Source organism: Pezoporus flaviventris, unplaced genomic scaffold (genome assembly GCF_033815535.1).
Source record: "Pezoporus flaviventris isolate CSIRO_AGI_PZ_B2104156 unplaced genomic scaffold, CSIRO_AGI_Pfla_v1 ptg000015l, whole genome shotgun sequence".
In the NCBI taxonomy this organism is placed as follows: Eukaryota; Metazoa; Chordata; class Aves; order Psittaciformes; family Psittacidae; genus Pezoporus; species Pezoporus flaviventris.
The window spans coordinates 38,872,838-38,897,519 of record NW_026892563.1 but is presented as its reverse complement, the minus strand read 5'-3'; the positions used below and the strand labels follow the sequence as shown (position 1 = coordinate 38,897,519).

General features: G+C 40.1%; 1 protein-coding gene across 2 annotated transcripts in view; it reads right to left on the bottom strand.

Annotated features, from left to right (window-relative positions):
- The window catches only part of MAN1A2 (mannosidase alpha class 1A member 2), a 139,263-nt gene that overhangs the window by 26,131 nt on the left and 88,450 nt on the right, over positions 1–24,682 (bottom strand). For both annotated transcript variants that reach the window (XM_061454184.1, XM_061454185.1), the window contains 4 exons: positions 21,481–21,575; positions 18,779–18,902; positions 18,265–18,358; positions 1,884–1,999 (listed from right to left, as the gene is read on the bottom strand). In XM_061454184.1, coding sequence (XP_061310168.1) covers positions 1,884–1,999; positions 18,265–18,358; positions 18,779–18,902; positions 21,481–21,575 — 429 coding nt within the window. The remainder of the gene's footprint in view (positions 1–1,883; positions 2,000–18,264; positions 18,359–18,778; positions 18,903–21,480; positions 21,576–24,682) is intronic.

Sequence of the window (24,682 nt, the reverse complement as noted above, 5' to 3'; positions counted from 1 at the left end):
ATTAAAAGCACTCAACTAATGTTTTGAACCACTAATGTTGACTTTAACAAAGCCTGGAAAGCAAAGAAAATTCAAAAGGACTGGGAAATAGCTGGTGCTTTAACAGTATTTTAAAAGGCTAATGGAACAATCATATAGAATGAATGCTTGTTTGACAAGTGCATACTGAGATCAGGAATAGTAGGAATTTCGGGAATTTCCTTGGTATTGTACAAAGTATTAGTCCTAAATGAATTCAAGGCAGCACATATGAAGTGGATTAAAAGTTGGTGTGCTAGAACAGTTCAAAGTGAAACCAACAACTGTGAAAAGTCCTCATCCCATGAAGATTCTGCAAAAACACTTCTATACAATGCTAGGCAGCATTTCTACCAACAATCTGCAAGAAACAAATGCTAAAAGAAATGTGCAGATGACACAAAAATTGATGGAGCTATAGATAGTAATAAAGGAAAAGTCAGTCCTGTAAAATCATTCAGAACAGGGAACAAAGTGGGTTTTGCCTGAACTATTGTGTTTTAGTAAGAATCACACATCAAGGAATCATGAATGGAAATCACAGTAGCAGGAAAGCAGTAAATCAAAATGACTATAACCAACTTCAGAGCAAAACCAAGTGGAAAGCAGATGACACTGAGGCAAAGGTTAAGAGTGCAAACACAGCTCTTGGCTGGATGAAGAGGCGAATATGGAGAAGAAATCAGGTGTCGAAACATTACATTCTTGTCTCCATACTGAAGATACTGGAAAGTACTTAGAAAAAAGGCTTAAGAAATAATTCAAAATCTGCTTTATATTGTGAGACTCAAGAAAATAATGCATCTCTTTTATGAGAGAATGTGTGTCACACCTTGGTTAGCCACCAGCTACATAATGCAGATGACCCTGGAAAACGATGTAGGGGAGGAAAAAGGTCAAGTATCTGGAAGTCAAATGAATCAAATTCAGGTCAAGAATAAGATATATTACAGCTTCAAAGCAATTTTAGACTAGAACTTTCATTATATATCTTTTAAAATGTGAATTTTTTGGTGTTTTTTGCTTTAGGAGCTTGCGTTGAAGAAACACAGCATACACAGATCATGGAACAAGTTAGGCACCAAGCGCACATGTGCACTTGGACAAGACTTCGCAGTCCCTGTTGCTATTAGTACCACAGCCAACTTGATTAAAACCAGCTTAGTTACTCACATGTCTTAACTGTAGCACCAGCATGTTGGCACAAGCAAGCCTGATGAAAGAAGATGCCTGTGTATGGGGAAATTATAAGAAAGTAAGAGCTGGGCAGCATAAAGCTCAGAGCCATCACTAAAAGGCCACAGCCCCAAATCCCACTGAACTATCCTGCAGTGCTGCTGTGCTTGGGGAAGCACTACTTCTTCTGTGAGAGGGAGCAAGATCACATCACAAAAGAACCACAGAGCAAGGAATGGGTATGAACTACATTTTACAACATAAATATGGAATAAAACCTCTACACGCTTTGTAAAATAAAGAATAAAACACTTCAGAACTTCAAGCCCTAGAGTGATTCTGAGCACTGGAAAGAAGTGACTTGGTTGTTCTGCAGACATCTTAGGGTTGTTTGATCTCTTTCTAATAAACTATAGCTTGGGCATTTAGATTATACAATTTTGGACAAGCTGATTATTTTTAGCACAACAATCTGCATCAGATGCATTCCACAATAACACTTCTTAAACTACTGAGAGTGAAAGCTAGTATTATTCACCACTTGATTTCTTAAAGCTTACATAATCAAAACCAGTCCTGGGGGTGCTTTGGTTGGGGTGTTTTGGGTTGTTTTGTGTTTTTTTTTTTTAAAGTATTAAAGATGGTTTTGTAGTTCAACTGGATGGGAAAACTCCACGAATTATAATCACCTCAATGGCATCGTCGTACATTTTTCTTGCCTCCGTGTCCATCTTGTCTGACATAAGCCAGGCTTTCAATAAATATTCATAAAAACTGTCTCCCAGCCCGCCCACGGATGTGTGATCTGCAAGAGAAAAAAAAAAAGGAGTTGAATTTGTTATATAATAACATCTTGAATGTATTCGAAATAGAAACTTACGGTGTTAAGGTCTACTGTTGTAGCGCTACCAGTATTTCAAGCCTGCTTAGCAAGACAAAGTGGCACCGTATCCCCTTTCCTCTCCAAACTTAACTTGCTAGGTATGGAACCTGCTTTATGTGTTCGCTGCCATTCTGCACACACTATCCCTCACATCAAAAATTAATTTAACCTCTGTTTTTCTGTTTTTCCTTCATTCCATAGAACTTGACTGTTTCGCTGCTGCGGCTTAAAATCTTTTATATATGTAAAAAAGTATATGCAACCCCCCCCCCCCCCCGTCAGATCTCTGTATCCAGGATTCAATTAGGTCATGTGGCTGGCTATGAACAGCCATGAACTACACCAAATCCTATCTTTCCAGGAGCTTTTTATTTCCAACAAGGTATTTACTTTCACAAGCAAAGACATTGCCATTTTGTGCTGACAGAATAGCTCACGCATGTAGGTAGTTCTTACACAGAGAGGGGTAGGTGAGGACTACCTACATTCCTCTCTGGATGAACTATCATGCATTCCCACAAAAAGCCTACTGATGGGGTGAGTCAGCCTCAGAGCTCCTGTGCCAACCACGGTAAGTACTCCCTCGGTACACCCTTCATTCAAAAAGCAATACACTCAACAGCATGAGAGTGACTCCAACCAGAACAGCACATAACCTTCTCTTTCCAAAGTTACAGCCCACAAAACACTGGCACCAGAACAGTCTTAGTCTGCTCAACCTAGGCAAAGGAAACATTTAAGACCAACTCTGTCACAATACCAGAAATTCACTGCCCTAAACACAGCTGTTATGCTCACGCAAGTTCCCTTTTATTGGGTGAAACAAAGACACGATACTTCCTTTTTCAAAGTACCTCCAAAAAGTATCATTCACAGCCTTTCTGGGATGAAGGTGTACAAAAGAGGTCTGGAGCTCTCTTTCTGTGCCTTTTCTGACCAAGCACTGTCCTGTCCCTGCATGCCTGCTTGTCTCTGAAGATGTGAATAGCAGGTTAGAGCTGGTAGATGCTCCTAGCCTCTTTACTCACCAATGAGTTTCTAAACAAAGGAAGGACCAAATGGAAAGCCTGTAGCCTTTCCACTTGGCTTCAGGTTGTGAATTTGCAGCAAATGACTTCATGCTCATCTATCTAAGTATCTTCTAGACAGCCTTTTCACACCCAGCTACTCAGTGATTTAGCTGCAATGAGTTTTTATAAGCTTTCTAGCTCTGAGCTGTAGCAGGTCATGAGTCACTTTCTTCCACAAAGGCAAGGGCTAGACATGACTCCTCTAATGCACAATTACATTCACAGGTAGACACAAGAACTAAGGGAAAAATAAACAAACCACGCCAAGACTTCAAAGTTACAACTGGTGTCAGCACTGCTCAGGGACAGTTTAAAACAACTCCTGTTAAGCTGCTGCCTCCTCCCCAGCTCAACTCTGTCACTGGAGTCAGCACTGCTCCTCTGCAGGTTTCTTTCTCAGATGCACACAGTCCCCAGACAGGACAAGGTTGCTGAACCCTCAAGCAGGGCTTATCTTGTGGCAGCTCCAGCTGGGCTCAGGACAGGAATGAGCAGGAAGATGAGTGCAAAAGCTTTATTTCCTATCAGAGAAATCCATGTTCCAGGTGAGTTTCCAAAGTCAGTTATCAGAAACACACCCCATTTCATGTCTACTTCCTTCAGGCAGTCATTTGAGAACTGTCTGTCCCTCCTGTCAGCAGCTCTTCTCTTCCTCCACATTGCTTCTCACCTTAGACGGCAGTACAGAGAACACAGGAATCAGTAGCATCAGCACACAAAGGACTCAAACCATCTTCTAGACAGCCTTTTTTGCATCTTCTTGATGCATTCAGAGAACAGAGCTGCACGAGCATCTCAGATAGAGATCTTCCTCCTACTCAGGAAGTGAGAAGCTAATATGGTAAGGCTAAGGGCTTCTGAGAGCCTTGCCGCTCACAGCAGCAGTGCCTTCTTTATTCCCATTTTGCATACCTGATTCCAGCTCTCAACTACTGCTTTGCAAGACTCCTCTCTTGAGGTTTAAGTACAGCAAGGTTTCCAGCTTCTACAGCTGATTTAACTGCACTCTGCAAGGCCTCCTTCAGGTCTTGTGATAGCATGAGAAGGTGTTGCTGAAGGAGGATTTGCTGCACTCTGTGTAAGGACTGTAACTAGAAATGACTGAAAATTAAAGCAGTCTTTTTGTGACAGATTGCAGGACTTTGACAACTTGCTCTCACCTGCAGTGGACATGCTAAAGACATAGCAAATACATAGCTGCTGAAATCCGTAGATCTGGGTCGTCACGTATCATTCTCTCCTATAAACAAGGCCCCTACCCAAACTTATCACCAGAAGGTCCATGGTACTTATCACTCTTCTGCTTATTGAACTACAGCTCAGATGGATTCAGAGATTTAACTCAGCTTAACTCAAAATGTTTTGCTCACAAAAGTTTTTCAATCGGTGCTAACCTTGTATGACAATCCAGAGTACTAAGAAGGAACACCTCGTGATTTGAATAACTGAGTTTACAATAGCATCTTGGAACTGGGTACTCTTCAGTAGACAGCTGTGAAGGTAATCATATTTAAAATGTTGTATTTTGCAAATTAAAAAAATGGATTTCATTTTTATTATATATTTGATCTACAGGAATTATTTGCTTATTTCTATGTAATTTATAGGTTTTTACTAGAAGAAGTGTTTCACAGTGAAATCCTGAAGCAAAATACTTTCCAGATTAAGATAAATATAGCAAAGAGAACAGAGTATGGGGGCATATCAAATACGGCAGATGCCACATATTCTCTTCAATGACATGTACACATTCTTATAACACTCATTCCTTCCAATCAAGACAAATTAAGATACATTTTTCATTCCCCACTTTTTCAAACGTAGGCCCAGGTGACTGAGCAAACATAAAAGGATTCCAGTCAAGGATTCCTTGGGAAGTCATACTTTAAACTGGAATGCACAGTAGCCGCATTGGCAAAGAATACCTTCATCTATTGCCATCAAAAGTAATCCCCAAAAGCCCTGTTTTTTCACACATTTGAAAGTATGCTTTGTGCAAATCTGTGCTGTTAGTCTGTAGTCTGTCTGTCAGTTGAAGGCTTCCTCCTCGCCAGAAAGAGCCAAACAAAATCTTAATAGAAAAACAATGATATTTAACATTCACAGCATCATTTTTGCTCAGCTACTTTAACAGCTTTGTATCCTGTTCAATATTGCCATATTCCATAAACAGCATGCAATTGGGAAAAAATCAATTTCATAGCAATATTTATTTTAATGAGGTTTTAATTTATTGATTAAAAGATCAATATTTAATCAAGTTTTAGTCATATATCGTGTCTCAGCTAATATTCAAAAAATCACGTCCACCTCTTTCCCACAGACTGAATGGAGGATCGTGTCTTCAATTCTCACACCATCAGTTATCTAATATTTCTAAAGCTACTTTCACTCCAAATGATCTTAGCATACTGCTGAAACAGTCTCCTCTTACAGGAACCCAGCAAACCACAGAATTACAGAGCAGGTCAGAAAGGAGTGTACATACTCTGTAACTGAAATGACAATGAATCTCAGTTCAAGATAGGAGGAAGAGTCTCTGGTGATTTGTCCTTTGTCAGTGAAATTGTTTCTTTACAAATCCAGGGAGACAAATCAACTTGTTTTTCCACAGCTAGTTGTTCAGGGAACAGGCTGCAGGGCTCCCCCTTCGCAATTACAGCTGAAGCACTGTGATGGATCTGGCTGCTCTTCCTCTCCAAGACTCATTTTTGGGGACGGCAGTAGATAATAGGGACAGTAGGCATTCACATAGCTCATTCTCATGTTACAAACATGTGCTGCTTCCTTTTGTTTAGAGGGAAAGTTCAGCTCAGTAAGCAACACAGTATTTTCCACAACAACTGAAAGCCCCCTAAAGATAACATTAATAACAAAACTTGCTCTAACGAAGGTCTACCTGCTCTCTAGAGCAAACTTAAGATGGGTAAATTATTTTTAAGCAGATGGCTTTAAGTAGTTAACATCAGCTTAATGAGGCAAATGAAAAACAGTTCACGATTTGCTAAACCCTCTCTGCTTTGTGCCTTAATTGTTCAATTGTCATTTCTTGGCAATGAGCAGGAATAAAGAAAGAAGCCAGGCATTGTTTTAAAAGCAGCACATCATGCCAGAACTGTTGCTGCAGTGACAACACCTGAGGGTGAGGCTTCCTGTTACCCATGAGCAGATGGGTAGTGAGCTGCTGTCCCTTCTTGACCCGAGGGCATGTCCTCCTGCCCTTCCACTGTGCCCATAAAGGTCATGCATCATTTACTGCAGATGGAAGGAAAAGATGCAATAAAATGCTGAGCAGAAATATGTTTAGTGCGCATGGGCTGCTGTGCTGAAAAGCAGTATGGTGAGATAACATAGCAGCACATAAGCACAAGCAGGTGGAGATGAGGGTCAACTATACCCATACTATTTTTAATTCATGAATTTGTAACTAAAATACTGAATTAATATTTTTAAGTACAGACAGCTAGAAAACAACCAAGCAAAGAATTAGAAATTTGGCAATATGTAAAAGAAACTCAAGTCTTAGAACTGGAGTTGTTAGTTATGGCCCTAAAGTAAAGGAAAACTAACTTAAACCTGCCTCGTGTTAAACCAAATAGACTGAAAACACCAAGATGAACCAACTACTGATTAATTTAAATCATTTAATAGTACAGAACTACTTTGCAACAAGATAACAAAGGGGTAAAAAGGGAGGCTGTTTTCCCTTAAGGGTTACAAACACATAATCTTTGTCAAAGTGCTACTGTAATATATCAGAGAAGGAGTTAAGAGTGGAAAAGATAAATGACTTGGAGGGGGCAGTGAAGTGATTAAGCTAATATTACTTTCATTAAGAAATCCACACGCTCCATGACCATTGGTTGTTCTGGGTATCAACTGACCTTACACTGCAGGAGCCCTCTTTCTCTGTATTGGAAACTCTTAAAGAACTGTTTTTCGGTTTGTCTTTAGAGTAGCTCTGATTAAATTTCAGTTCAATCTTTACTTCATGTAGCTAGGCTTAGTGCCCCTGAGTTGCTCCAAATAGGTGCAAGCTCCCTTTCTAATCCTTTAATCCAGAAAGCCGGGGGCCTGGAAATTGCAGCAGCTGCAATTCACAGTGGAAATTCAACCTAAGGATGCCATAAACCATAGTGGATGGCTTAAAAGTGCAAACACTTGTAGATTAACTGTAGCAGAGGCAGCCCTGATAGAAGCAGGTGGAGGTACAATTTCTAGTCAGCTATGAATCATTTATCACTAACAAACATGTTACCAGCATGAGCATTTTTCTAAAAACATGCAGGTTGTCACATAACAGAACTACATTAAAAGAAGAGTTAAGCTTGCAAAGCCAAGCATTATTAAGTTAGGAGACAGCTGAACAGACACTGCTTCTTGTTCGACTGCCTGGTGCCACAGAAAATTCTAGGAACAAGAAGAACCCAACTCTGCTCCTCCCAGCCTGGGGATGTGCGATGGTGCCCGCTCAGCACACACCACTCTACAGAACGTAGCAGCTCAACTCTGAAGACTCCATATGGAGACAGTAGATGTATTTTTTAAAGACTTGGAAAAATATGGAGAGTTTTCTCCTCAACCAGTCCTAAAACAAATAATTCCCATAGTATTTTATATCCAAAACATGATGGTTCTTGAGGTTCTTAAAATAAAACAAGCTTTAATCTGGGTAGAATCACACTCCACCTCTAGCTTCACTGAGATATGGCTGAAGCATTTTTCTCAAAACTGTTTCATAAACCCCAACAAAACAGCTTGAGGCAGACAGAATATTCCAGTTGGAAGAGTTGAAGTTTGGCAGCTACAAAAAACTGAAAACACAATCACTTAATGGAAAGTGTTGAGCAATCTTAATTGTAAGTGCTACCAGTTCCTTTAAAAATAAAACTAAGCAAAATGGCCTCCTAGAACTGCAGTGATTATCAAACAAAAGATTAACATTCTCAAGCTCGCACAATTCAAGTGTGTGCAAAGACAGCAGAAATAATTTTAAACAGACCAGCAAGTACAACTATCTGAACTAAAACATAAGCTTTCTCCTCAGGGCTGCTGAATCTCTTCTCTGCCCAGCCTGTAGCTGTGCCTGGGATTGCACCGATGCAAGGCGCAGGACCTTGCGCTTGGCTTGGTTGAACTTCATGAGGTTGGCAATGGCCACCTCTCAAGCTTGTCCAGGTCCCTCTGGATCCCATCCCTTCCCTCCAGTGTATCAATCAAACCACACAGCTTGGTGTCATCACAAACTTGCTGTGGGTGCTTCAATCCCACTGTCCATGTCACCGACAAAGATGTTAAACAGGACTGGTCTCAACACTGAGCCCTGAAGGACACCACTCATTACCGGTCTTCAGCTGGACACTGCAACTCTCTGCATGTGACCATCCAGCCATTCAAACACATGAAGTCCACATGCAAAAATCAAAACCACATTACACCTTTACATTGGTGCTTTTACTGAAAAGTGGCCTTTTATCACTTGAAGTTGTCTTTCCAGATTACTACACTCACCAAAAGAACCACCTGAATGAAGTATGCCTGCCTCTCTGCCAAGTCTGGAGTCAGTGTAAAACCCACCTGTGCTGCCAGCTTTAACTAAGCTGCTGGAATTTGCAGTGGATTCATGGGAAGTCATACACATGTTTACCTAATGCCTTTTTTTCACCTGACAAGGTGGCTGTAAAAAACAGCTAAGGGATGATAACACCCACTACAAACAATACGCCTGTAGGTATGTGTCCACAATGCAAAAGAGTCCCTTTTGAGTAAGAGTTTCTACCTAGGGGGATTGTCAAGCTCTTAGGGTCATTACATCATTACAACCTTCGGTTTATTCACCTTAGTCTTCCTATGAAATCTCAACTCTCCTCTTGCAGAGTAAAACCAAGAAGCTGGGAGAGAGGAAAAAACCTTTATTAGATTAAGTCTAGCCCAACAGTCATCTATGCAAAATTAACTGGCAAAACCACTGTCAACAACTTTGCCCTCTCCTTTCAAGCTGTATCAAGACCATAGCAGTTTACATACTTACATATGTATGTGTGTATATATATGACACATGAATGCTGACAGTCAAAAAAGATTCAAAGAAGCAATGAAAGACACTCCCTGTTTTTGATGTACTTACAGATTACACCACATGCAGTATAAATCCAGGCTACTCTGCATGTTTTCTTTCTCCTAGACTTGTGTCTATGTATGTATTATTTTTCTTCTTATGACAGATGCCTGAAATTGAACATACAGCTAGCTGAAGTTTTGGTCACTCTGTAGGTGCAAGGAAATTGTGCTAATTGTAAGACTTACTCTGTCAATGTTCTGTGACTGAGACTGAGCTACCACACCCTACATTTTGACTGCATTCATCACCATCTCTCTCTTACTTTTGACTATACAGGCCAAGAAGTTCCACAGTGTCATCTGCAATCAAAAGTCAGCTATGACTTCACATAGATCTCCAAGATGAGATGGTATTTTAGCTTGCTGCTAAAGGTAACTAAAAGTGCTAAAGCACCAGGACAGTCCAGTTTCCAGTGCAACTTCATGATTAAAAGAAACTATCATGAAGCTATCTTCAATGTCTACTGAACAAAATGATAGATCCTGTCCCCTCAATGTCACCAAAATGGAAATAATTCTTATGTGACCACCAGAAGGTAAATCTCCACAAGTAACTCAGAATATGAAGTCTTACGCATTGATGACAGAATGAAAAGAAACGGACTGTTATGTGTCATCTGAATCTATTCATGATTGAGAGACCAATGCCAATACAAACACCTAGGTGCACAGCCTCCAACAAGTGATACAGAACGAATAAAATAAAAATGAGTAACTGTAATCAGGCTGTAACATGTTTGTAACTGGACTTTGATAGGCTTCCCTTTGATAAGAAATGAGTAAGTCAAGAATGGGTCAGAAATACAGCTTACGTAGATAGAGATCCAAGTACCAATATTAGTTATTAAAGAAGTAACAAGATTTCACAGGAGCTCAAACTTTAAAAGCTCACAGAGCACATCAAAGGATGCCAATCATTTTAAGTTGGCTGTCTTCAAAGCCAACAAATTAAACTCTCAAGAATATCAGACAGTACCCTAAGACATGGGCTCTGCGAGGAGAATAAATGTTAAAGGAATTGCTGGAGAGATTTAAAATTCTAGGTATTGACGCACTCCCCACCAAGATCATGGTCTGAAAGTATGGTTTGGTGGTACAGCAAAAGAAAATATTCACCACTTGCCACAGAAATGTGTGCAAGCACTTTCAAAACCTAGCCATATCCAAATCCTTTCTTTAGGAAGTTTTTACAGACACTACATTTCAAATCCTTAACTCATATACATGTTTAACCTTCCAGTAACTCCAGAATCTTTAACACACTAAAAAAAGCTTTTAATTGTTCAGCTTTTGCAGCATCTTGCTCAACAGACCAGGAAAACGTCTTAACCTTGTAGAGTTATAAAAGCACATTCTCTGTAACGCACAGCTCTGCTGTATTTCATTAAAACAAAGTTTTAACAGATTAACTTGCTCTTGGCTTCTAATGAATAAACAAATTTGAATGCAGCCTTTTCTTGGAACACAGTTAATTACATTTGTACAGGGTTGTAAAGCAAAAGGGCAAGGGGAATTCCCCAGTAGAGATGACAGAGTTTATTTTCTATTCAAAACACATGCACTTTCCTAAATACAGAACACGACAGAATATTTTGGAGAGAAAAATTAAGGACATCCGCCAAGACAGTGAAGAAAATGAAACAGCAGAAAGCCACCCCCACCTCCTCATTTGCAACTGGTACTTGCCTGCCCACTGCTGGAAGTCACGCTGAAGTTGTGTCTGTTACGTACTCAACTGAAAGCAGATTCAAAGCAAAAAACCCCCACCTCAATAACTGCTATTGATACAGGGTTAACCAATGTACAGGGGGGTTGTACAGGGGGGTTAGAGGAATCTCCTTGCTTAAACAAAAGTATTGTCTGTACCTATCATGCCTACTAAGCAGAACAAAGGCACTAACCATTGATAAGGAAAAGCAGACACCTGGTTCTATTGACAAGGAAAAGCAGAGGCCTGATTCTACTGATAAGCAGCTATTGATAAGGAAAAGCAGACGCCTGAAGGGGAAGATGCAGATGGTTTATGGCTGGGACACCGATCAAACCCTAAGGCCACACGTGAAGACTAAAAGGTGAAAAGTTCAAGAAGAGGAAGACTCATTTACTTCATCTTGAAGACCCCTACCCACAGGAGGAAGACTCAGTTACTTCATCTTGAGACCCCTGCCCATGACCAGAGGGGGCACTGCGCAGGCGCAAAGACCTTCTAACGCATTATAATATGAAGCAGGGATAGGACGTGAATATGTATAGGCGTATTGTGCAACCTCATGAATATATATAACGAGTTGTGGAGTCAATCCGCGCATCACTTGCACCTACCTCCAAACTAACCACCACATAGACCACATAGCTTGAGTTCTACAACTGATGTTCCAAGCAGAACTTTACTTGCTCTACCAAATAAATGATGAAGTTGATGTGCGGATTGACTCCACAACTCGTTAAAAGTTGTAAAGTAGGTATGCTTTTATTCAGCGCTGAGACGCATAGGGATAATTCCTCAAAGATATGCGTACCTCAGTGTTGTTTCCCTCTACATTTATTCTCTAAAGTTATATATATTCATAAGGTTGCACAATACGCCTATACATATTCATGTCCTATCCCCGCTTCATATTATAATGAGCCAGAAGGTCCTCTGCGCCTGTGCAGTGCCCCCTCTGGTCATGGGCAGGGGTCTCAAGATGAAGTAAATGAGTCTTCCTCCTGTGGGTAGGGGTCTTCAAGATGAAGTAAATGAGTCTTCCTCTTCTTGCACTTTTCACCTTTATTAGTCTTTACGTGTGGCCTTAAGAGTTTGGTCGGTGTCCCAGGCGTAAATCCTCTACTTCTCCCCTTTATCAGTAGAGTTTGATCAGTGTCCCAGCCGTAAATCCTCTACTTCTCCCCTTTATCAGTAGATTCAGGCATCTGCTTATTAACAGGACCAGAGGTCTCTGTTCTGCTTAGCAGGCATTTACAATAGACAGTCCTTTTGTTTAAACAAATTCCTCTAACCCCCTTGTACAACCCCCGTACAACCCCCCTGTACTACCCCCCTGTACATTGGTCAACCCTCTGTATCAAAGTCAGGTCAGGAACTACCTCTACAACAGACAAATTGATTATTTCAATCCTGCCCCAGTTCTATTTAAGAGAAAGAAAATCTTTCCTTATGCCAAAGGGGAAAAATCACCCAAAAATGAAAGCGCTGGAAACTATCATCCACAAGTCCAAATTGAAGGTAGTTATCTCAAGAGTTCTGTAAAGTACTTGGAAAATATAGGCTTACCTGGCACTATTCCCTTTCGCTTCCTTCTAGGTTATGGATGTTTTGCCAGAATTTGACTTTAAATTTCACAACTTGATTTTTAGCTACTCTTGGCAATGCTGGTTTCTTAAATGTTGTCTAGAGCAAACAATGTAAGGAGGGAGGGAGAAAATGCAAAGTACCTTAATAGATAAAGAACACTAGCAGTTTCAGTGGGCAAAGAGAGGAATTTTCCAACATTAGCATCTTTCTCACCGCCCAGAACTAGACCATCAACCTCTTAATTTATGCTACAATTATATTTTTATCTGAAATATGTATCTGCAATATTTCTTTAATCTTTTGAAAGACCACTTCATTCTTCAGTCTTTTTCACTTCACCTAATCTCCCGGAGGTCGATGTAAAGACTGAAAGGGTTTCTTGCTTCATTTTAACAATGAAAGTCCCAGTTAGAAATTTGCATAGCGGTTTATTTATCAACATCTGCAGCACGTTTGAAAGTTTGTATTCAAGAGATCCACTCTTTCTATATGTCAGATAGAGCTCCCACTGCCAGGACAGCATTCTTCAGCTCACATGCTTACTGTTCTCAGAATTAGCATTCTCCCATGCAGGGATATGCGGAATGTGAGAGCAAAGATAAAGAATTATTCTGGGCAAGGAGTATTCAGTATAAAAGAAATAATAAATGACAAGGAAACTGGTAAATTAAACACACAGCCATTAACAAGCAGGTGGTAACAGACAATAACACAGACCAGAACTCTTCAGCTACTGATTGATGGGCCATTAAAGGAAATGCTCTGGCACAGCCTCAGAGAGCCAATCTGAACTTTGTCACTGATAAGAAGGGGGAAACGATTGTCACGAGCATTATGAGGTATTTCAGGGGCCTTGCAGGATTATGCAAAATGCATTTATGGAACAGCAGAACAGGGCTGTGGCTTTAGTTAAAACTTACTATGGGCTATTTAGGGCCAAAGGAAGGCAAAGGGAATGATCAAGGTCAATTACAGAAGAATGACCAAAGGAAAAATGGAGAGAAGATGATTTAAAAGTACTTCATCACATGTAAATAGGCTGGGGATTACCACACTTGTCTGCCTGCACCCTTGACCCTTCAGGAGCACAGTCTGCCTCATCTTCTTATTAAGTCCTTTATGTTCTTGCATGTAATTCTACTCACTATCTTATCAGTAGCTGGAGGAGAGGCCACAGGTAGCAGAGCCTGCAGACCTAAGTGCCAGAACCTGGAGAACGTGGCATGCAGCGGAGGTCTGGGTGTCAGTAACTGGAGGGACTGGGATTGCATGCTGCAAGGTTGGAACATCAGCAACTGGAGAACGGGGCCTTAGGCGGGTCACAGGGGCCAACAAGTTAGGGTGGCAGTGGCTGGAGAGAAGACAGTGGGTCAGAGGGCCCTAGGTTTGTGTTCTAACAACTGGAAAGACCCACGTGTGTTTGTTTTCCCAGTGAATTTAATCCTGAGTGCACGTGTGTACGTGGAATTCACATCAGCAAACTTGAAGGTGAGCAGGAGGAGACCTGCATCTGAAAAGCCTGATGGTTGCATAGCCCTGGTCCAGGGTTCAAGCACAGGTATTAAGTAGACCGAGAGCCTCTGCTAATACTTGAAAGATCTGTGTGACTGCACTTGTGAAGGGAGTGCAAGTGCGTGCATTTAGCTGACTGAACATCAGGAGAAGGAGCAAGACCTGGCCACCTCTACGTATGTGTTATGTGAATTGTGGCAGTACTACATGTGGGTGCTACAAAGGCAGTGTTGTCAGTGGCAGTCTGCGTGGACAGCCACATTAGTGTCCTCTTAGGTGTATGTGTGTACCTCTAGGATATATCCTCAGCCCCTCTACTGGCCAACCTGCAAATGGGAAAAGCAGCAGCCACATCCATTGGACTGGAATGGAGAGACTTGTACCTCTCTGGACTTTAATAGCTGGGAAGAAGGAATATGCAGATCTTGGATTGCTGGATGCAGTGGTTTTCTTCACATCTTTAACAAAGTGCATTTAGATCAAATTTATTTAAAATTGTCCTTTAAATATTGCCAAATAAAGACAGACATATGGTGCTATGTATTTGATAAAATGTCGTATCACAAATGAAAGTAGATAGGGTGTATTCCTCATGGTTTGTCTATTACATGCAAGAGTTTAAATTAAGCAGTTCAGTTAATTACCCAGCCCAGCCCAAGAGCATTAGCCTAACCCCAGCTGTACAGGCAGGCATAAAAAATGATGAATATTCACCCAGTATGTGCATTTACTTAATGCCAGTGACTGAAAACTGGTTTTGTTGGTTTTGCTATATGGTGGAAATGGCACCATTCTAACAGAAGTGTAACTCTAATCCAATTCAATTAAATTAACAGAATCTTTCTGCAAAAAGTATTTTAAAATTAAAAGTGCTTGGTTTGGTTTCATTTAAGCACCAAAAAGGTGCTAAGGCAGTGTGTGCAACAAGGCAGGCTGAACATGCACGTAAATCCCCTTATTTGTCTTCAGAGGACTAGTACATGACTGACAGCATTTAAATTTAGTGCATTAAATACATCACAGGGTTGGTGAGTCTTTGTAAAAGTGCTGACAGAGTGCCCCTCATTGGGCTTTTAACTTAATCCACTTGCAAATTTGACGAAAGGGTCGTGCTTTCAGTAAGGAGACATGAACAAAGCACTGTAGAAAGACCAACTCTGAATGCTCATCACATCAACATTGATTGTAATTTCAGTATCTGCTGTTACATTCCTAATACCAATGCTCAGCACATGCACCGTAAATTCACATACCAGCTTACTTTACAGTAACTAGTTTACATGCTCACATATCACTAAAACATAACAAATAAAGAATGGATTATTTCTTGCTCATTTACTTGCACATGGAAGCCATACATAGCCTAGAAACCAGTAAAACTGACAACTTCCAACCCAGGTAACTCCCAGGTGCAGGTAGTGAGATTTGAAGGCAGAGTTATTTGAGTTCCATTTCAGTAACTTACAAGAGATGTTGGAACCTGATGAAATGCAAGAATTTATTCTCAGTATTGGAAAATGGAAAGAAGTAATGCCCAATCTACAGACACGTGCAAACATGAGCGGCACGTCCTGACTTGGCAATAACATGCAGATTGGCATTTTCTCTGCTATTGCTGTTTTAACTGGTATTCTAGTCTAAGCTGTTTGCAAATGCAAATTAGATTTAAATTTTCTCGACATATTTCATTAAAAATAAATATTTTTTCTTCAGTACAAATTCATTTCCATCATTCTGAAATCTCTTGCTTTAATCAAAATTCTAGTTGTTCTATCTGCTTAGCAGGCTTCTCTAGAAAGCACTGCCATTGGTTTTGAAAATAATCTAAATTCAAAGTTCTGAGTTTGTACCAAACCAACTACCTACCAAGTCGAACAGAAAGCTAGCAAAGTTAACTGTAGGTTAATGTGAGAGGGTAGAAAATGCCTCTTGCCAACTATTTTCCTTTCAGTCTTACAGAAATGGAAACCCCAAGGCAGAAGTATTTTAAATCACTTGTTCCTACTGCACCATCACCTTAGTCCATAAGTAAAAACTGCATCTGTCAACATTCCTGTGGGCATTATAGCTCTGCCTTCTAGCAAAAGCCACAGTGAGCTGATAAATCCTGAACTAAACCACCCTTTCTGTGATGCCACTCATGCTGTAATAATATCTGCACATTACAAGCTTAAACACAAATATTTAGCCTACACATAAAATCATTTTCCTCCTCAGTACAATGAACTCCATTCCTGCTACACAGCTGTAAGGGTCCAGTTATGTATAGCTGCATTACAATGCATGTCCACTGGAAACTATGGAGATTTAGCGATGACCAGTATGCCATTCACCCAGATTTTAGGATTGGGTTTTATGCCATTCAAATAGAAAGAAAAGATGGGCTAGAATGGTAGTCCCTGCGAAGCGCTCCTGCTGCAGCCCCCAACCCTGCCTGCTGCTGCTTCACGGGAAGCTGCTTTTCAGGCCTGAAAGATCTGTTCAAAAGCTAGCTCATCATCATGATTCAAGAACCCTGCATAGGTAAAGACAACTGGATAGCTAGTGTCTCTTTTTCTTTGAGTCCAGATAACTTGAACATGTCTTGGTACTTGTGAGTATGAGTGAATTAAACTTACAGGAAAATCATAATAGGTAAAAACGAGCTTGCTGAACGACCCAACAAACCCCCTAATTGCTAAATTCCAAGAAATAAGTTTGTGACTCATGAGGAGCACAGAAAAGTTAAAGGCTCTGTAATAAAGTGGTATTTCTTTTTATCCTAACAACTTAACTCTCAGCCTGTTACCCTAAACTTTCGTCCTGAACCTATTATCTTTCAAAATGCACTTAATGGGTATGTTTGAGCTCCATCAAACTTCTGCAAAGTTACAGTTCTCACTGTATGTTTATTCTCGGAGACCAAGATTCTTTTCTTCCCCAGAGCTGGTAATTCTGAGCACTATGATGTTGTGATATGCCACATTAGACTACTTCTGACAAAAATAGCAGGAGCAATTGGTTAGGAACAGAAAAAGAGGAATAGAAAAAAAATATTTCAGAACAACAACATAAAATTGTGTTTTCTATAAATAGCAAGTGAATATTTGTGTTTGTTCACTTTTTTTTTCCTGAATCCATTGTTAAACCTAAATTTGTCTGAAGAATTTTTCTCCTCAATCCATGTGTCTGTCTCAAAAGGTGTCACTACTCATGCAAAGATATGAGGCGCTTTGCAGAGAATTTTGGCTGTAACAATGGGATTAGACAACGCTCTTCAGTCACTGCAGTGGCAGCTGCATTCACTTCCCTCATACACCAGACTCAAAGTCAGAAGCAAATGCTTAGTTTGCAAGCCAGAACATGATCTGCTGGGTATTTACAGCCAACCACTGAAATCCCTGAAACCTGTCAATGATGTCAAACAGGACAGAAATAGATAGTCTTGCCTATTTTTCCTAAATGAACTTGAATTCGTAAAAGAAACAGGAACAAAAACCTTGAAGAGAAAGATTCTCTTCTAACACAACCACTACGAAAACACTACACTACTCAATTTTTCTTGGAAGAAACACCTAAAGAAATCATGTTTGTGTGTCTGTCTTTGTGTTTCTCTAACATAGTCAGAATCAGCAACAAAAAAAAACCAATTTTTTCTTTTCACTCAAAAGCATTTTTTTTCTTCATATGAGACACACACTGATACCAGCAGGACCTATAAGGAAAGTCATCATGCCACGTCACATGGCACTAAGTATAACTATGTTTGTAAATGTCAGTCCTTAACACCAGGTGAAGGAGCTCAAACTTCACCACCACAAACATACATTACTTCTAGACTGCCTTACAGTAATCCATTTTGCAGATGGTTTGCAGAACAAAACCAGGAACAAAGTCAAAACGAGGAAACTCTTTCCAGCCTCATTTTTTATTACTGAAGATTTTATTGACTGATAAAAGTAAGGGCAGGCATCAGATTTAGTACGAAGCTGCTTTCAGAAAGTATCATGAAAACCAAGCTGCATGACTTCAGAGAGAGTGACAGGCAAAAATTAGTTCTGGGAAGTTTCAAGTCTAAGTAGTCCTTCTACGCTGCCTGTTCTCAAGCAGTGCTGTTCTTACCCTTACAGAATCAGTTTTCTGTTCTCCAACTCAGCAACACAGTAAGAAGCAGAGCCTGAATTCAGAATGAATAAAATGAGAATACTCACGCTGACCCCATCGGCCCGTTCTTGGATTCAAATAATTTGGATAAAGTCCGTTAGGACGATCCATTTTTTGAAGTAACTTCCGAATGTGCATGACCTAAATGAAATCAAGAATCATGATCACTACTAACAACATTCATCTGCACTCTGGACACAGTGAAATCTCATACGTTTTCTTTTTCTTTTTTTTTGGTAGTAAATTTTCTCAATCTGAACCCCTAAGCTTTGAGGGCTCCCTGCAGATTCGTATGTTTTTGTTTGTAAAGGACTGCTCACATAAACATGTTTAAAATCTACAATTTTTAAATGTATGCTGAAACAAGTAAGAAAATTTGTCATAAATTTATACTTGAAAAAGATGTTTATTTGTTAACAGAAATACCTGCATGCAAAAATTTACCTGCAACCAAGAATGCAAATAGAATTCAGTACCAGAAGTACATCCCCTTTAACACAATTTATCATGAAACAGTGTAAAAGACACTTGTATGATAAAAACCCTGAACTTGAGACCCACCTTGTTGTAGTATACAGGGTCCCCTGTCAAATAGCTGAGGTGGACAAATTCCATGTGCAGAGTACCAAACTCAGCGAGGATGCTGCTGCCGGCAGAGGCCCAGCCCCAGTTTCTACCTACACCACTGGATTCCAACAAATATGCATAGAAAACAGGAGAAAACAACAAAAGAATCAGAGTTACAGCACTAGTATCAACCACCACAGCACATTAAACAAGTAACAGCAAAATATTAACCCGTACTTAAGAATACAAGAGTTGTGGTTTGATTGATCAGTTGCTTCACTGGTTGTGTCTTCGTGGAAAAAAGATACCATAACCTCATCACCAAAAGTCCTGTGATTAAAAGATATAATATCTTGATGCCACAGAAATATAATGTCTTAACACTGAGCCCAATTTCAATCGCTTATTCATTAGATATTTTTAAGAACAAGACTCAAAAGCAATTATCAGATGAGTATACTTGCAAAGGTGGCAGCATTTGCTTCCTTGTTCTGCCAAACATCTGCTCTGTTCCCTTTACTTGTGCGAGTTGTGCTTCAAGCTAGTATTAGACATTCTAGTAGGATGGGAGTGGGTCCTATCTGTATCTACATAAGCCAGTAGGCTTACTATAGGCAGAACATTGTGATTTCTTCAGGCTGACATAAAGAATCAACAGAAAGCATCATATACCTCGGATCTTTTTCGCTGTAAGAGGTACCATCTTGGTAAGTCATAACTCCTAAACCATCTCTGGTTTAACTTAATTTGGGAGTTTTCAACACCTTTCAGGATTAGGTCTTTTAATTTTCCTGGAGATGACTTCTACTTTTTCTCATAAAAATTTCAGTTATCAGTAAGACTACAATCAATTAGGAATGACTTCTTGTTTTTTCAATTAAAAATTAGAAAGAGGAAATGTAAAGGAAAAATGTTGGTTATGGAGCAGTATTTGTAGCTCTGACCCCACCTTTTTATGATAGAGTAACTAGAGCGTAGAGAGACAAAACCATAGCTTGTCTCAGTATTTTTTTGGTACAGGTCTGGTAACAAGAGAAAATGAAGTGTTTCATTATGAATGCAAAAAGCTAAAAAAGCCACAGGACAATAAAGCTCCAACTATTTCTTTAAGGTCTTGTCTTCTATTGCACATGAGTCTCATGATAAATGTTCTCATATATGCCTGCTACTGTCACTGCCCTCTGGCATGCCAGCACTGCTGTCATGTCTGATGCTGGCTGGTTCTATACATTATCAAGAGACTGATGCAGTAAATGCACAAACAATACCATCAAACAGGAAGTTTCTGCCACTCCAATCTTTTCCCTTTCACCAACAGCAAATTCTACTCCCTGGTCCAGCCTTTCTGATGTCCTCTGTATGCTTAGCCTCCACGTTTTCCTGGTAAGTACCCATGCATCTAGTGCTTACAGCTTCCTAAACCTCACCATCTGCGCTGCTTGAGCCTGTGAAGGAGATGCCTTTGCTGCCTGAGGAGGATGGCCACTGGGGCCTTTCAATCATACTGGAATCACGGTGCAGTGCTTGCTAAACAAAGGAAAAAGAAAACCCTAACTTATGCACAGAGGAATTTCAAGCCCTATGAAACTGCAGGAAGAACCCAAGACTGAGTAAACTATAATTCTGTGCCGAAAGTACATAAGGAAATTTAACCCAACAGTAATTAATTGCACAGAGATCCAATAAATGGCCTCAGAGGGGGAAATGCAGCACGGGCAAAGCAGAGAAAACCAGGGGAGGGTGGTGACACCCTGCGCCAACAGAAAGGCAAACCACATCTCCATGGTCTTCACCCGAGGAATGACAGCAAAGGGAGAAATGTTTCCTGATCTTCAAAAGGCATGTAAGGCTAATGCTCTCAAAGTCATCTCAAACCTCAGCACAGCCTAACAAAGCAAACAAATATCTCTCCTAAAAGGAAAACAATTCAGAACAATTCAAAGCTCTCTGCTATTTACCATCATGAATTGCTTAGGAGTATACATACAATCTAGACATGCATCTCAACTCAGCTACTGTTTAAGTACATAAGAAAGATGTTAAAAACACCTTGCATCAAAAACACTCTCAAAATCTAAGGGAAATCCCAGGACTGAACAAGAAATACAGGGCAAATTAACCAAGGCAATTCTCTTCCACAGGGCAATGCAAGACCATCTAAGTTCAGTGTCAGTCCCAAACAGCCATCTAAAGAAACCTCTCCTCCACTCATCATTGTGGATTTCAGCACACTAGCCTTTATAGCTTAGCTGAACTGTGAGATGGATGAATATCTGCAGCATCCCATTGTTTTCTCAAACACTGTGAGTCTTTTAAAGGTAACATACAGCTCACACAGTACATAAACCCCAGGAAGTTCAACCATGGCCTGCGAACCATTTTGTTTTTTTCTACAGGTTCTTTAAAGAACCAATGATTGAGCTCTAAGGCAACACGTGGAATAACACACTGGGTATGTTCCAATGCCGTGTTGAACTCTTCTTGCAGAATCAGGAGGAAAAAACCCACATGGTCACAGTTTGTTGCAGTTAAGGAGACAGTATGCTCTGAACTATTCTAAAGTGCCCGGAATGCCAATTTGTCTTGCAGCATCTTCTACAGTCCCACTACTAAGAAAAACTGACATATGCCATTACTCATTGTAAGTTGGGAAGGAGAAGAAGGAAAATACTTCCCCACAAAAGAAAATTCATTACCTTTTCAGATTCACCATTGCCCATGGTATACCCGTAGGTGTATTGAAGGCTGGAAGAAGTTTTCCTGCCAGTTGCACTGCTTTGATCTTGAAAACCTAAGATAGTAGGACCAATTGCAAAGAGTTACAAAGCCTGGTTTACCTCCAAGAACTAAAAAGCCTGAAATCTCCTTGCCCCACCCACCTCTTCGTATTAAAAAGCTTTACATTGTAAAAAACATGGTAAATTACATTTTTTTTTTCAGTCGTTCACTTTATAAATTTTCTTAAGACTTGAACGTGGAAAGAAAACTTGTCATTTTCATTTCTTTCCTTCCATATTCACCAGCAACAGTGCTTAGGTTTGAATTAAAGAAGGATATAAATTCTCCTCCCACCTCCCTCCACCAGTATTAGGAATTTCAAGTGTTTTCTAAAGGAGTCTTTAAACCATACTTTATATTTTGTAGCTAAAAATCAAGAGAAGAGAAAACTCTCCCACCCCTCACACAAGTATTTTAACTTTTACAAACTTCCAATCTCTCTTTAACGAGAAACATACATATAGTGCAGACAGAGTTTCTATTGTTTTACGAACATTGTGCAAAACCATATATACACAGTTCCCTGCAGCTTTTCCTTCATTGATAATGCATCCAAAAATGATTATAGGCTTCATCTTCATCTCAAGTCTGAACGCTCAAAGAAATTACTGATGGGACGAAACGTCTTTCATTTCCAGTGTTGTTTCTACCTACTTTTGGGCCATAAGTCCGTAATAGCCTCATTCATAGCCTAATATTTATTAGTTAAATGAACAATTGAGAGAAAGTTCCTTCTAAGCCTATAGGAAGCACCTTTTTCAAAGAATGCATTATTTAGTAGATCCCCATGACATAAAACTGGTTTTACCAGCTAGTTGCTAGCATACATTTTCAGTATTCATTCCATTTCTGCAGAAGTATCTTCTTTCTTTGGAGATAACATTATTCATCAGTTTGAAGCACTGTATGAACATATAACTTAAAGAGCTACCATGCCCCCAAATAACTTATGCACCATAGGCATTGTGCACTTGCAGCCCAGAAAGCCAACCATATCCTGGGCTGCATCAAAAGGAGCGTGACCAGCAGGTCAAAGGAGGTGATCCTGCCCCTCTACTCTGCTCTTTTGAGACCTCCCCTGGAGTATTGTGTGCAGTTCTGGTGTCCTCAACATCAAAAGGACATGGAACTGTTGGAACAAGTCCAGAGGAAAGACACGAGGATGATCAGGGGACTGGAGCACCTCCTGTATGAAGACAGGCTGAGGAAATAGGGGCTGTTCAGCCTGGAAAAGAGAAGGCTGCGTGGAGACCGCAGAGCAGCCTTCCAGTATCTGAAGGGAGCCTAGAGGGATGCTGAGGAGGGACTCGTCAATAGGGACTGTAGGGACAGGACAAGGGGTAACGGGTTCAAACTTAAACAGGGGAAGTTTAGATTGGATATAAGGAGGAAATTCTTTCCTGTTAGGGTGGTGAGGCACTGGAATAGGTTGCCCAGGGAGGCTGTGAATGCTCCATCCCTGGCAGTGTTTAAGGCCAGGCTGGATGAAGCCTTGGGTGAGATGGTTTAGTGTGACGTGTCCCTGCCCATGGCAGGGGAGTTGGAACTAGATGATCTTAAGGTCCTTTCCAGCCCTAATATTCTATGATTCTATGACATACTATAGAAACATCATCTCTCTGGTGACAAGCAACAGGACACAAGAAAATAGAATGAAGCTGTATCAGAGGAGGTTCAATTGGACAGAGGAAAAGGTTCTTCACTGAGAGGGTGGTCACAGCACCAAGACTGTCAGAGTTCAAAGAGTGTCTGGAAGACGTTCTGAGTGAAATGGTTTAGTTTTAGGTAGTCCGGTGAGGAGCAGAGTTGGACTCGATGATCCTTATGGGTCGCTTCCAACTTGACACGTTCTGTGATTCTATTATTATCAACTACCTGAGCAATATTCCGTAAGCAAGAAGAATAAAAGCTTTAAGAAGGACTATAAGAATAGATTTATAAAAACGATTTCTCCCTTTTCTAAAGTCTATGGAGGAAAACAGAAGAGATACTCACTGAAGAAGCAAGCTGAAAAGTTACTGAAAAAAAGCAATCAAGAACATCCTCATATTTCATATGAAGGTGGGAAAAGATCAATATCTTAATATTTGAAGAGATGACTAGTGAGACATGAAATAAACCAGAAAAGACTATTGAAGTTGACATCTAATTGTATTTGATGCAGTGGAGTATGGAGAGATGGAGGTGGATCTGAAAGCAGTGAGCCAGGAAAAAGAACTTCTACAGAGGTACTATAAATGAATTGTAAGATGGGATATGTCTAAACTGAAAAAGAGGACACCTCAGAATAGAGTTTGATAGAACTGTGTAAGAGAGGCAATATGGCTTGAATGATTTTTAGGAAAGATACTGACAAAAGACAATCTCTGAGAAAATATGCATAAATTTAGCAGTAAAATCAAGATAACGCGTTCACCTTGAATACAGGACCAAGTCAAAATAGGAAGGCATAATATAAGTAAGAAGTATAATATAGCTAGAGTCTATGGTAACTGGGGAGAAAGAAACCCTGAAGAGAACTAGAAGCTCTATCTTGGCTCAGTTCTATATAAATTACCTGATGTGCATACATAAATACATGTCAAAAATTCATGCTGAACTTTTAGATTTGCAAGTACTAGATGGGTCGAGACAAGACAGAACAATCTATAGAGACTCATCCAAAGGGAGTTCTTCTATAGTTCAGACAAGCTTCAACACCTAGTCCAGAACAGAATGTCGACTCCCAGTTAATGGCCTCTGGTTTGGAAAGACATTTGTTTAGCTTCGGCTTTTGGATCCTGCACCCTCTGGAAGTGCTACACATTACTGCATTATTCATTAATAAAAGATACTGAAGCATTAGGGTAAGAATATTCAATGGGAGAACATCCCTAGAAAATTCATTGCTAGAATAATATTCTTAATCAGTAACTATCTACTGCTTTCCGGCTTTTAATCAATTTGAAATATACTATGATATTTGGGAAACAAGTTATAGCATTAAAAGCAGTTTTTAGTAAGAGTGTATGAAACAAAGTTTGAGCTAATCTAAATGCGCAGGAAACTAGACAAGGTCAGTTAAAGCAAAGGAATCAATATGCCACTTCAGCATGTGAGCAAACCAGAGCATCAGTGGCA